Raw genomic sequence first — 15,370 nt, 5'->3', positions numbered from 1 at the left:
TTTAGAATGGCATACAATCTATTTTGTACTTTCTGCTTGATCCCCAAAACCATTTTAGCGAAAGCTGGTCTAAATATCCATCAGGAAACAAAGTAGATACCCTTGATAATGTGCTGGGAGAGGGTTGTGAAGGCCAAGATAACTTGGTCAGGGATCTTTGGGCCTAAATTTTATTTTCATGCTGGCACATAAAATCTTTTTCAAATTCCTGAGACTTGGACTGATCCCATCCTAGGGAACCATGGAATTATTACTTTCCAGGTGTTTAACCATACATATTTTAGTTCCTAAGTTCAGCATGATACGACACAGAATGAGTTTTGCTTAGCTTTTACCTTCTGAGTTTTGTTCTGTAATGCTGGCAGGAAGCAATATGACTTTAGGATTACCACATGAGATGGAACAGTTGTGAATTAGCTCAGTCCTGCATCATATGACAAGTGTACTAAGTTTGAACCTGGGTTGGTAAACTTCAGCGTTGTGCTTTCATTGAGAAATGAGTGTTAATGGAGGCTGAGTAATCTAGGGAATGTTTTGAGCCATGAAAATTCAAATCAGGGATAATCTTCCAAAAAATCCCAGTCAAAATCTCAAACTGAAGTATCCTGGGGTCCGTTTGGTTGCTTGTTTCATTCTCAGAAATGAATATGTGCTTATGGTACCACAACCATGGGACACAAACACACCAGAGACCTGACTCGAATGGAGGGGGATTGTGTTCATGGAGCATTGAGATTTGGTTTTGAATGGTCCGTAGTTGCCAAGGAAGAACCATGAGTGGATTTGTTGGGTCTGAACATAGCCTGTTAAGAACACAAGTGAAAATGGAAAGAAAAATTTATGCTACAGATAAGGATGTATAGTGTCTTATAAATGTTAGTGTAATTGATGAATAAATTTCATGTACAAAATTTACAAAAATACAAACAAAATTTTTCTAAATTTGGACAGAAAAATAGATATTTCATAAATTAATGCAAAATTGTAAAATAAATTAAATTCCCATTAGGTTATTTTAGGAAATTCAAATCAAATGTTTATTTTAAAACAAAGCTATTCTACTCATAAGTTATGTTTGGTTTATGGAAAATTGAAGGGAAAATATGAGAGAAAGAAAATAGAGGAAAAGTAAAAAAAATAAATAAATAAAGAAAAATAAAAGATAAATTTAAAATCATTAATTCATTTTAATATATTAATTCAAACATGTTTCATTCATTTTCTTTATGTAAATATGAAATAATTTTAAAATGTCTAAATTTTTAATTAATTTTAATTATATTTTATCTTTTTTCCATATTTTCTATGATGAAACCAAATATGAGAAAATCATTTTTTTTTTAACATATAATCAAATATATTATATATATTTAAGATTATTTACTACTTGACACTGTATATTTACACTATGTTCTAGGTATGACTCCTATTTATACCTCTTGTCCAAAAATATTAAGGTGCTGCACTTCAATTTGGAATTCTACAACCACCAACCATGCTTATATTTTTGTATATCCTCTTAACCCAGATTTTGTATCAACAAGTGAGTTTTCATTTATCCAAAATATTCCAGATTTTTGCATTCCATATTCTCTCCAATAATTCCTATGCCAAAACATTCAGCCCACCAGAATTCTTAAAGCAATATATTTTTATATGCTGCACCCAATTTGTTATGATCTCACACTCAAAAGTTGCATTTATTCATACGTTCTATATTCTTCTATGTTTTGTATATATACTCATACTCCCATTATATCATATTCTAAACATGTCTCGATTAGAGCCACCACATTAATTTATTTAATATGCACTTGTAGGGATGACAATGGGTGGATTTTTTTGGGTACCAACTCTACCTTGTCTTTAATGAGGCGAGTTTGAAATTTAAATAAATAGGTTATCGACAGGTTTGAGATTTTTTAAACCCAAGATAGGTTCAAGGTGGTTTCAAATATTGCCTTGTCTTGTCTCACCTCACCCTAATTTTTTCTACTACCCATCCTGTTTAATTTTTTAATTGGGACGAAAATCAAAATTATTTTGAATAAACGGGAAGGGATTGGGATGGGCGACCCATTCCAAACTGCCCCATTGTCATCCCTATGCACTTGTACCCCTTTTCTTTATATATATAATTATAACTTCATATCTATATATAATATTAATGTGCAATCTACATACTCATATGCTAAAAGAACATGAGGGTATTTTTCCTTCTTTGAATGCCTTCTTTCAAAGAGCTCATTCCCTAGTTATTACCACTTTTGATTATTACATAACTTACTCTAACAAGATTCTATAATTTTCATTATAACAAGATAAAAAGAATGTTGAGCTGGTTGACCTATATTCTAGCATTCCTTACAAGCTCAAGGTCTTGGAAGAACTAAGAGCTTGGGATAAAGACCTAAGAATCTGAGTAGGTAGTGGCTTAGTTATAGCCAGTGAATAAAATCCCTCCATTTCGCTTCTCACAGGACTTGAACCCCCGACCAAAAGAATGGGGAAGACACCTAGCGACCATCCGGCCAACGTTGCAGTTTGTTTATAATGTGGCACCATACATATATATATTAAAAGTGTTCATATACACAAAATATTAAAACAATCCTTTAAATTACGAATTAATTATAATTATTTTATAAGTAAATAAAATTTTTTCATTTAATTAAGTAGCAATAAGTTTTTAATATCATTAATATATTATTAATTAAATATTAAAAAATTATACATTTATTATCATTTAATACAATTAAATTAAATATATCATAATTTTAATATTAAATATATTTTAAAATTAAACATATTATAATCAAATATCACAATATTATTATTAAATAATATTTGATGTAATTTAATAATCAATGTATATATATATATGCATGACATGTTAGAATTTTTAACCAATATAATCGAGGTTTATTGAGTTGGGACCAATATTGTCTCCAACAGCAAGACGGGGTTCCTTCATCTATCAATCCCATTGAACCACATCGATCCTCATTTTGGTACTAAAGGGACATTGCAATGTAATGTGTACAAATTATTGATATTTAATAAAATGAAGTATTTTATGTAACTTTATAATGAGAACAATTACAAAATTAACATTTCTTATAGATCGACATAATATAATTACATCTAATATCGTAAATTATATCATATGTATATCAATTTTTTCAATAAAACAACTTTAAAATGTTTATTATACTTCTAATTATATTATTATGAGGTTTTCCTTATATTTTCATGAGTTTTTAACAATTTTGAGTCTATCGATATTTTTTTCCAAAATATCCGCCGATATATCTCCGATATATCCGATATATCCGTAAAATCGAAGTACCGATATATCCGTAATTACCGATATTTTCTTCCTTGGTTATAGCATCTACCAATGGATGAGCAAAAGACACGAACTTGACATCTAATGATTTATTAAAGTACTCGATTATGCATAAGGGGAAGTCAATATCCTCATATTTGATATGAGAACGTGAAATAGGGTTCATAGCCAAATAGGTTGAACTTAAATTGTCACACAATATAAAAGGTATATGGAATAAGGGAAAAACATGAATTGAATTCAAACCAATTTTGAGGTAGTATTTGTAAATAACATGGTACTGAAATGCAACTATGTTATTCAAATGCAATACCAAATTGAGAGACCGCCTTTTATTTACTAGCCTATCAAGAGGCAAAACTATTTCCAAAGAAAGCACAATAGCCATTGTACTGTAATGATTCTTCAGGCAACTATACCAGCATGTATCAAAATAAACAAAAGATCCAAAAAACAGGCTACATGAAGAGTAAGACCATGAATTGAACAACCCCCTTATGATACCAAAGAAGTCATTTAACTATCTAAAAGTGAGTGTGAGTTAGAGCATGAATGAATTGACATAAATTATCAACATTAAAAGAAATGTGAAGGCAAGTAATGGTGCAATACTATAAAACCCAACAAGATTTATATACGGAGTGGGGTCTGAGAGAGGAGTACTGTCTTTAATTAATAAAGAGCACGATTCTAGAGGCCATAGGTGTTGCATAAGGTTTAGAGCCAAAGATACAAATAGTAGAGTAATTTGGCAATATGTAACTTAGTTATTCAAAAGAAGATTTGTGAGCCAAGAGAGGTGTGGACATGATTGATAATATAGAAAACAAATTGGAAAGCATATATAAAACTAGTAATGCCAACCGTACATCCATATGTAGATATAATATTAAACAAATTTATTTAGTCTTTTTTTTCTCTAACACTCAAAACTGTGTTTTTCAACTATCTTTTGAATGGTACCCAGATTCATAAGTTGCATATTTTTGTGACACGAGTGTTTTCTTGTTACCATAATTTGTAGCTTATTTGCCAACTACTTGATATTCATACATACTACTAATTTAGATTCTTTTCTTACTTTCTTGTTACCAGATTCATGTTTTTTTTTTTTTTTTTTTAATTAGTCAAATAATTTTAGATTAATAATGCAATTCTTATCATCAATTTGATACGTATTCTACTTGATATTCCTGGAAATCCCTAGAACCTTCAACTCTTTTCAATAGTCTTTGAACCAAAACCATAAAATTTAGAAAGCATAAGTGAACTCCAACCCTCCAATTACCAATCTTTCACTTAAAAGAAAAGAAAAATGATTAAAAAATCTACAGTAGTAGATGAGAGACCTACTATGTGAGTTGAATCGATCACCATCTTATCTACTTTGTCTAAGAAAACTTCTCATTCCTTCTCTTTGTTTTTGTTTTTTTTCGTTGTCCACTATAGTATAATTAGGAAACTGGCATGATATATAGGATTTGGATCTAGGGATGACAATAAGACGGTTTTTGAGATACCCCTTCTTTAAAGTGACGAATTTGAGATAAAGATGAATTTGAAATGAGTTTGACAAAAAAATTTTAAAACCTAAGTTTTGTCTTGTCCCAATTATTATACATAATATTAAATAAAAAAAATTATTTTATTTTATTTTTTCATTTTCACCTCTTTTGAGCATATACAAATAAATTCTTATACTTTTCATACAAATAAATAATAAAAAGTTGTAATATTTAATTTTTTATAAATTATATTTATTTTTAACATAATTTAAAATTTTCAAAAAAAAAAAAAAGAAATCAAATGGGGCAGATATGAAAATTTCCTAATATTACCTTGTCCTGTTTATTTTTTACTTTTTTTTATTTTTTAAAATTTTTGCGTGTTTATTTTATTTTATTTTTATTTTTAGGTATGGATGAGAATGGGTATAAATAAACCGGACAAGATTTGGATAAAGTTGACCCATATTGCCATCTCGATTTGAAACGTTGGAGGCTAACCTTTGGAAGTTTTGGCCCAAATTTTTTAGTCATGAATTAAAAGCCCAATCAGGTAATTATTAATAAGCCCAGACAAAATAATAATAATAATAATAATAATTATTCTTCGTACTTCACAAAGCCAACAAAATCTTGGGTTGGGGTATTACATGGAAGGACATATCCTTGCATTCACAACCACTTGGAAAATCAATTCTATATTTCTGGGTCAAAAGCAATAGCTACTGATTAAAACATCCTTGTCAATACTCTTTTCCGCATGTATATGCTTCATAATTTATTCCTTCTACTTCCAATCCCTTATCTAGTGGGGAGTCATGTGACACTCAAAGAAAATTAACTTACGTCTTGTTTTTTTTTTTTTTTTTTTTTAACTTTTTGCTAAGATTTTAAATTGTTTATTTATTTATTTATTTGTTTATATTAATCTGCTACTTATTTTTAAATTTTTTTATTAGATACAAAATTCAAAATATTTAATTTTTTTAATATTAAAAATAACATTTGATTCTGTTTAGTAACAATAAATTCCATGATTTAATAATAAAAACCAATAATTATTTTTTTAAATATTAAATTTTGGCCCAAACCAAAAAGTCTATCAAACATTATGATCCGAAAGCTTAAAAATACTATTATAATAGACCTATTTAAATTACATTATTGTAACTATGTCAAGTCATATTATTCTATCTTGAGGAGATGAATGTATATAGCTATTGATATAACCTTCTCATAGCATTAATAAGTAGCTCAATTATAAACCATATAGATGTGGTATGCTACTCCATAATAAAATTAAGTTGGTAATATAACTAATAGGTATTATATATTATAGATATGTATGTAATTTTTGGTTGAATTTAGTTATTGTCGATTTTTTTAAATGGAAAATCATAAATTGGGTTCATAAAATTTAAAAAGTAGAAGATTGTTTGGATTTTTGAATCAACTCTCTTTCATTTACACATACACTAAGTTTGGGAAGAAGGTGCCATTTACACATACAATGAATTTAGGAGGAAGATGTTAGTGCCTCTAAGTCGAGTCAAATTAAGAATATGTTGTACGATCTCAATTTCATTGAAAATACATAGAGTTCTTCATTGAAGAATGCACAAAAATTAAGAATATTTTTGTATAGCTAGAGAATGTATGCCTGTGCCTCTAAGTCGAGTCAAATTAAGAATATGTTGTACGATCTTAACTTCATTGAAAATACATAGAGTTCTTCATTGAAGAATACACAAAAATTAAGAATATTTTTGTACAGAAAATGTATGTGTAGACCCCATTTTGGGGTAGGTTTTCTACGGCTTGTTCTTACCAGATGGAGGGCTCTCAAGGAGCCACGTGTTGTCTTTGGATTGGCTGTCAGTGAATCTCAATAGTGGGTTGAGGAAGCAATGAAGAATGGACACCTGTTATGGAATCTTTTGGCCGTTAGAGAGGAGGTGTTTTTGGCAAGCTTGCTGGGTGGTTTTTGGGGAGAGATATTTTCTTGGAGAGCAAGCTGCCAGCAGGCGGGGGGATATTCTGGTTTTGGTTACAGAGAGAGAGAGGGTGGTGCTTTTGCTGCCGTTTTTGGGGGAGCTTAGGAGAGAAGGAAACAGAGGTTACAGAGAAAAAAACGGGGGGAGAGAGAGAGGAAGCTGGGGGGAAGACATCTAGTGCATTTTCAGGTAAGCTCACGGTGAACCATACATTTTTTTGATTCTGGGTATCATTTCACTGGATGTCTTAGATGATTTATTTGTCGGTTTTCCACCTGTGTTGCTGATTCTTCCTCTGTTTCTTTGATTTGACTCGAAAAATTGGTGAACTTCTTGTTATCTTATTAACTGTGAGGTGTTTAGAGTTATTGTTTTCACTTCTGCTTTGGATCTGCTTGAGATTTTCCCACCCACTTCCTGCTCATTGATCATCATGAAATGAAGCTATATTTACAACATGTTTTTTTCTATGCTCTGTTTTTCTTCACCCTCCCCTCTGTTTCTGGTAATTTTTTCGAAAGTTGGGTATCATGTTTGGTCTGGTTGTCTTGATCGGAGTGTTTCTGAGAGAGCTCAGATGAAGAGGATGATGGTCATTGGTATATGAACTGTAGCAGCATCTGACCTATCAGACGCAGTCATCCGCCGGGCTATGTGTTTGCTTCAAAAAGGATTCAGCAATCATGATACGGCCTACTGGGCATGCAGCTTTATGCATGATCTTGTTAGAGCATGCAAGGATCATTATGGCAAACAGTGTTGGGGAATCGGTCTGAGACTTAGATTTCAGAGCTGTTTCTTTTTCCCCAAGTTTCAAGAATTTGTCTATTGACCATATAGTTCCAGCTTGTAAAATGACTCTGGCATGGCCGCTCCGGTCCGTCATATTCCGTGTTCGTCAAACAGCAGAGAGGTCAGGTCGTCGGTCCGATCAAGTCCGCGTTATGGCTGTCTCAAGAACTAAACCAGTCTCTCACATCTGGCAAGTCCACGACGTTGGTCACCGTTGTTTTGGCGAAAGCTACGTTGAGGAGATGAATGAAAGAGCACCACAGCTTCCAAAAGACATTGAATGCTATTTTATTGAGCATTTGCAGAGCAATAAGATGAAACAGCTTCTGGCTACAGTCCTCAATCTGGCCATGGTTGAAGGTGTAAATAATGAGAAGAAAGCATTTGAAGGTTTTGGTTCAAGTGAATGATAGTGGAGAGTTGTCCAGATGTGGTAGGTGACGCTATCATTGGGTAGAGATACCGGGAAATCTCAGGAACAATTCTGGACATTGAGATGAAATGGGAGCGCCTATGCATGGCCGTGCATGGCTAGACGTACCTTCACAAACTTTTCCATCCAAAATCCATTCCATCAAATTTGAGGGCCAGGCCAAACCATTCTCGCCTAGGACGTCATGACCAGCTTACCGTCTTCTAAACATTCATACCCATCAAAGCCATCGGCATACCCATTCTTTTTTTACTCATTCCCCATGCTATACTCTCCATAAGTCACTCTACTGATCACACCCATACCCAATACACCTATCATACCCATTAACATGCTCGCCACCACCTGTTCGTTCCTCATCTTCATACCCGCTAGTCCCTCCTCATGCCCCTTCCTCAGGTTATAACCCATCACATTCCCTCCCAGATCGTCATTCTCATTTCTCCCACTAGCAGCTCTTCAGATAATGACCATCAATCAACCTAAAATAACCCCGGAGTGACCTCACCCATTCACTTACCTTCATTCCACATGATCAATAATAAAAGTAGTGTCCCACCTCGGCATCAATAATACAACACATATAATGTCTGAATTCCTTAGCCTACTGCTCACGCACACAGGCACAGATGCTGCGTTCCGAAGCTTGAAGAAGAATTGTTGATCGACATGAGCATGCTTCTCGTGTCTGAGAAGGAAACTGGGTCTTTTTTTTTCACACCTGTAACCAATCATTTGGGCGTCATCAATCCAGCAAGTATCAACGACATCACCCGCCTGGGCATTCTTGATCTCTTTCATGGAGTGTATCTTGCTCTTGGTCAGCGGCTAAACAGCTTCAATCAATTGCAGACAACTTGATTCACCTCATGAATGGACTTGCAGTACCTGTTTTTGCCATGAGTTATGCGTTTATGTTTGTACTATGGGCTCGGGTTGCTGCCATTCCTTACCAGTACAGGGCCAAGATGAAGAACGAGGCGGAGTAGGAGATTACCCTTTTGAGGCAGTATGGTCAGGTTTAGAACATGTATGGTGTGCTCAACTCCTTGAAAACACGGGTTGATTGAGAAATCCATGATTATTCAGATTTTGAAGCAGGAGATAGAGAGAGGGAAGAGATCAGCTGGAGAATGAGGGTCTTTTGAGCAAGGAAGAAGAGATAGAAAGGGAAGGAGGTTGCTTGAGAGGCGAAGATTTAGAGGGAGCTTTTCAGAGAGTGATGAAAAATGGAAAAACTGAGAAGGAGGGGAGAGCAAGGAGAAGAGAACTAGCTGAGAGAAAATTTCTGGTGTTCTGGATCATGTTGATGGCCGTTTCCAGTAACTTCGTCTACAATGAGATGGATTCTGCTAACAAGGAAAGAAAGGAGGAAGTGCCTATGAGCATGTGTGATCAGTGAGAGAGAGAGAGTGTTGCAAGATCAATTCAGCGTTAGTGTTAACCATGTTCACGCCCTCACCATTCTCGTCTCCACCTCTCATTATTACAAAAACCCATCTGCCATTGACCAAGAAATTTTTGCTGAGTACATGATGAGAACAACTTTTGAGCGGCCTTTGCTGAGTGGGGTAGCCAATGGACAAAAAGCGACTAATTCAGAGAGGTACAGATTTGAGAAACAACATGGGTGGACTATAAAGACAATGGGTAGGGAGGCCTAGCACTCAAGGCTGCTGATATTCTTGCAATGGATGGAATCAGTACTGAGATTATGAATCTGCATTCAATTAAACCCCCAGTATTAACTTCCACCACTTGCCCATCCAATTCCCACGTGTCCCACTCCTCTATTCTCATGCACACTTTCAAAAATGGATTTCCAAAAAAATCTCGTTTTTACTTGATTTTAATTCTTCATTTCTCCTTCTTTCTTGATCTTAAATAAATCCATTTTAACAAATCAACTCTTGCGATTTTCCTCAGGGGCGTGCCTTTTTCATTTTGCTTATTTATTTATTTCCTATTATTGTTACTATTATTATTTTTATTTTCATTTTCATTTCTATTTTTATTTTATTTCATTTATTTTATCTATTATTATTATTATTTTATTTTCATTTTATTTTTACTTTCTTTCATTGATTTTAAATATTTTCCGCTCCTTAATAAACTAGGCTGCCATATTTCTCCCTGACATTCACCTTTCATAAATTCTCCTTGATCTTTAATTATTTTTCGATTTTCACATTTTTAATAAGCATGAATAATCTTATAATTTCAAATAATGAAATTTATAAATCCAGCCTTGGTGGGGGGCCCCACATACATGATTTTATGATTGATTGATTGATCTGATTGCTTTACATAATTGATTTACTCTGTTCCATGATATGCACATAATCATCCTATGTTTGTTCACTAACCTTTACTTCCCATGAAATAAATCAGTTCCTCACTCAGGTATGTTATTGGCCTCTCATATTCATTTGAGTATTTTGTTTTGATTTTCATTCGATATCCATTGATTTACTTATCAATTATCATACTTGCTTCATTTTATTAGTAGGAACCCGTTTTTAGGGACTTAGTGGGGTGCTACGGTCTTTATCGTACCTTCTTGATAAGTAACCTGACCCCCGAACCCATTTTTGGTTTTCACAGACCACATTTTCCAAATAATGAGTCACACTTAGAGTTTTTCTTTCTTATTTTGTTTACCCTTTAAAAATAAAACAAAAATAAGTAGCGACTCCAAGTCATTTTCTAAAAAAATAATAATAATAATAATAAATCATTTTTTCAAAATAGAAAAACGAGTCACGCCATTCGAGTGAAAACGCATGAGCCGAAATGCAGGGTCCACAATATGTCAGTGCCTCAAATTAAGAATATATTGTACGATCTCAACTTCATTGAAAATACATACAGTTCTTTATCGAAGAATACACAAAAATTAAGAATATTTTTGTACGGAAAATGTGAACACCTCTTTATTGATTCTAAATGTGTTCAAAATTGGATCGGCAAAATTAACACCTTAGCCCTAAAATCTGTACAGCCCAAATACATTTATTTTGATGGGCCACATTATAAGTAACTAATTTCTATGCCAAGCTCATATGTAATCTATGGGAGGAAATGTTTGTATAAGTTTTCAATGTGGGATGGGTATATGTAGAAAAAAGGAGTATGAGAAATCCAACCTAAAAGGCAGCAATAAACAAAGAGATTGGCATCACTAGACCAACGGTAAGCTTTATGAAAATTTTTACAAAAAATAAGTAATGTTTATTTTTATAAATATTTGAGTGCATATTTATTATTATAATGATAAGTATTAAATAATATAAATTAAATAATAGAATAATTTTTAAAATTATGATATATTTACCAAGTGAAAGAAAAAAAAATCTTAAAATGAATAAATTGTTTTAGAATAATTCTTCAACTTTGTTTTCATTTCCCCAAATAAAAGATTATTTGGAAATATAAAGTATTTTAAAATAATTTTAGTATACCTTATTTTGCTTTATGCACTCCCATGTCACTGAATTTTATGATTGGTGGGTTGGGTATCAAATGCTGTTTGGTGCAGCCATCATCATCATCAATCTATTTTATTTACTTCCATTAGTTTGGGTATCAAATTCTTTGATGAAATGGACTTCTTTCCTAATTTTTTTCTTTTATCACTTTATCAATCCGAATAGAGTGCCTCCACGTAGCATAAAAATGGCCAAGTCCAACCAAGTCTTTGGACGCACGAATCATGGGAAACTTCTTTACCTTCTGATATTGCTCCCCCTTCACTCTCAGCGCAACTCTCATCTTTCACACCCAACACTGATGGATCTCCTGCAAGCCAAGCATCACTAGTGTTTGATCTCGTCCGATCTTTGGTGGGAAAACTCTGATTTGGGAGCTTTGATCTCTGGTCTCAACAAAGCTCTCATCATCCACAAGCTCATCTGCATTCATGGTATTGATATTGGCGCCCTTTTACCCTTTCTGTCATTCTGTTTTTTCATATTGAGTTTCTGCTAAAATGCTGAACTTAGATGGGGATGATGCAGAAGCATGTTCTTCTATAGTTAATCAACATGTCTGGATGAAAATTTTACTAGTTTTACAGGGAAAAGATGTTTAGTAGTTGTAGATTTGGCTGTGAAGATGATTTTTGGTTCATTTGTTGACAATTTGAATCCCTTTGTATTCTAACATGAATGTTGCATTTGAGTCATATTGATTTGAAAAGATAAAAAGAATCCCACTATTAATGTCTCGGTCTGATATGGCAGAGAAAGACTCACACAACCCTACATCACTGGAAACTAGACATTTATAGAATCAACATTCAAAACAGAGGAGAAAGGCTTGGGAGTTGGAGTAGTCGAGCAGGCTACAATGATTGGATATGAAATGATACCTGATTTAGAATATGTTTGGTACTAATTCTAGAAAGTGTTTTTGGTTTTTTTAATACTTAAAAATATTTATTTTACAAGTATCAGAAAGAATAAAGACATTTTCTAAAATCATTATCAAACACACTTTTAATGTGTTATGAAATAATATTATAACGATAATTTGTAAATATAATAATAAAAAGAAAAATCAAACAATAAATAGAACAATGTGCAAAATTGCTTATATGGTAAAACCCTTTTTACGAGGGAAACCCACATGAGATGAGACCGAAAAGCCTCTCGCTTATTTCGATGTGGGATGACTTGAATGTTAACATGATAGGCTTTGTGGGAAATATCTTCTTATATTTCTCAACAGTAAGTGGCAGAGGCATCCCTTATCTTATTTGTCAGAGAAGGAAAATTTAATGCAATGTTGGTCGGACCTGTGTCAATTCCATTGACATTGCAGTGCACGCCCGCATGGTTTTCATGACAAGGGACATTTCTATGTTTACAGGCTCCTAGATGAAGAAGAAGAAGAAAAAGAAGGGGGACGGGTGATTCAATGGGTCAAATTCTATCCATTATTATTCGCTGGTTGTGGGGTGAAAAAGATGATAAAAAGAAGCCAAGTGAAAAACTACCCCTGATTTCTCCACCGAGATTGGGCTCAGACACCAACTCTTCAAGCTCAAGGCCTGCGTTGCAACCAAATCCAATTACTTCTCCACCGAGCTTAGGATCATGTAGGGACTACACATTGCAGACAAATCTACGGACTCATCCTACGCCTCCACTGAGCTCTAGCTCTAACTCTAGCTCTAGCTCTAGCCCATTCACCCACTCCAAAACAAGTGGTGCATCACGTCTTCAGCCAACACTACAGACTCATCATCAACTCAACTCGAGCTCATGTGGCCTCTCTATCGCCACTGTATCATCCCCTGTCCAGCCAAAACTAGAGACTCACCAACAACTGAGTTCTAGCTCATGCAGCCAATCCAGCACAACCCATTTTTACCCAAAACCAGTGCAGACTCATCAGCCACTCAACTTGAGCTCAAATGGCCTCTCCAGCACGACTGTATCATCCCCTGTCCAGCCAAAACTAGAGACTCAACAACAGCTAAGTTCTAGCTCATGCAACCAATCCAGCACAACCCATTTTTACCCAAAACCAGTGCAGACTCCTCAGCCACTCAGCTCCAACTCGTGTGGCCTATCCAGGCCGAGTGGTACTTCTCATGCTCAGCCAAAGATACAGACTCATCCTTCACTACTCTCTAGCTCCTGCAGCCACTCTAGCGTGAGTGGTGCATCCCATTTCCAGCCAAATCCAGTGACTCTTCCACTGAGCTCTGTCCCAAGCAGCAACTCAGGCATCAATGGTGCATCGCAGCGAAACTCTCTGGGTTTTCCACTGAGCTTGGACCCACGCAGCAATTCCAGGTCTGATGATGCATTGGATCTGTTAATTCCTGCAAAATTTAAAAACCAAGTTGTAGGTGATGAGAAGCAAGTTTCTGCACGGCTCCACCATTACAACATAATTGAAGAAAACGAAGAACGAACCAGAGGAGTGGTAGGAAAAAATTGGTGGGACTGTAGCAGCTGTGAAGAAGACCTAGAGGAAGGAAAGCTTAGAGTAAGATGGATAAAGCACTACAGCAGTGAGTACAAAATATTGCTGGTGGGTGAAGGGGACTTCTCATTCTCTGCGTCTTTGGCTGTGGCTTTTGCTTCTGCTACAAACATAACCGCTACTTCTCTTGATTCTATAGGTAACAAACAAGAAATCCTGAATTATAAGTTGGTAATCTTCTTTGAGTGTTTCTCATGAATGCCATGATTTTGATTGATTTGGGTATTTTCTCATTCTAGTCCTGAGTAAACCTTGATTCGCATGTGCCCCAGCACCCATTTGGGGTTTGTCTTATGACCTTAACTGATGACTATCAGCTGCAATTTTCAGAGTTTTTGAGCACAAACTATAGGCTTGCCTTGTCCAACATCGATAAACTCCGGAGCTTGGGTGCTAAGGTCATGCATGATGTTGATGCCACCAAAATGGCAAACGTTTTCCCATTCAAATGCATGCGTTTTGATCGAGTTGTTTACAACTTCCCACTTGCTGGATTTTTTCCCGATGAACCCAAAGAGGATGAGATCTGGTTGGTAGATTCTTTCTTTGAAAAACTCCTATGAATTCATGAACCCAATTCTTACATGAAAATTTTCCTTCTATATCATTGTTAATTCTTGCAGGCGACATCGGATGCTGGTACAGCAGTTTTTAGAAAATACGAAGAAGTTGATTCACATAGATGGAGAAATCCACATTACTCACAAAAGCAATGGCTTCTTTTATGAGTGGAATTTGGAATTTCTAGCCTCAAGAGTTGGGCTTCGACTTATAGAAGAAGTGCCCTTTAATTTTAGGGACTACCCAGGGTACCGCACCAAGTATGGCTTTGGGGGTGACAATAACTTCAACTGCAGTCCCAGCAAAACTTACAAATTTGGGCATAAAAAACCAATTGAGAAGCCTAGCTACAGATTTATGAAATGATCCAAGTGGGAGGAGTTTGAAACTTTGTTTTTGTAATTAATACAATGAATGTTGGTGTGGAGGAAATCTTTGTAGATGCAAAGGTTTTTATATAGCAAAGGGGAAAAGGGTGAATTCTGGTGATATTGCAGGGCAATTCAAATATATATATGTTTTCAATGCTTCTATGTTTTGTATATATTCTCATACTCCCATTATTTCATATTCTAAGCATGTCTCCAACACAGCCACCACGTTAATTTATTTGTGTGGAACCCACATTTTAATATGTACTTGTAGAGATGAAGGCGACATTGGAATTTAAATAAATAGGTTAGGGACGAGTTTGAAATTTTTTTAAAACACATGCTATACTTGAAACATAGACAATATTTGT

General features: G+C 34.7%; 2 protein-coding genes across 2 annotated transcripts; both read left to right on the top strand.

The window, feature by feature from the left end:
• Window positions 1–7,702: 7,702 nt before the first annotated feature.
• LOC117908186 (pyridoxal phosphate homeostasis protein-like) lies at window positions 7,703–9,062 on the top strand. Its single transcript, XM_034821837.1, has 2 exons — window positions 7,703–8,030; window positions 8,899–9,062. Exons 1-2 carry the CDS (start codon window positions 7,703–7,705, stop codon window positions 9,060–9,062), a joined length of 492 nt encoding a protein of 163 aa, XP_034677728.1.
• A 2,733-nt stretch (window positions 9,063–11,795) lies between these two features.
• Window positions 11,796–15,166, top strand: LOC117908520 (ubinuclein-2-like). Its single transcript, XM_034822153.1, has 4 exons — window positions 11,796–11,995; window positions 12,943–14,206; window positions 14,398–14,596; window positions 14,691–15,166. Exons 2-4 carry the CDS (start codon window positions 12,991–12,993, stop codon window positions 14,992–14,994), a joined length of 1,719 nt encoding a protein of 572 aa, XP_034678044.1. The 5' UTR covers window positions 11,796–11,995; window positions 12,943–12,990; the 3' UTR covers window positions 14,995–15,166.
• Window positions 15,167–15,370: the final 204 nt, after the last annotated feature.

This window comes from Vitis riparia, chromosome 19 (assembly GCF_004353265.1).
Source record: "Vitis riparia cultivar Riparia Gloire de Montpellier isolate 1030 chromosome 19, EGFV_Vit.rip_1.0, whole genome shotgun sequence".
NCBI classification, from domain to species: domain Eukaryota; kingdom Viridiplantae; phylum Streptophyta; class Magnoliopsida; order Vitales; family Vitaceae; genus Vitis; species Vitis riparia.
The sequence above is the reverse complement of the archived record's forward strand: the minus strand, read 5'-3'. Positions and strand labels throughout refer to the sequence as shown.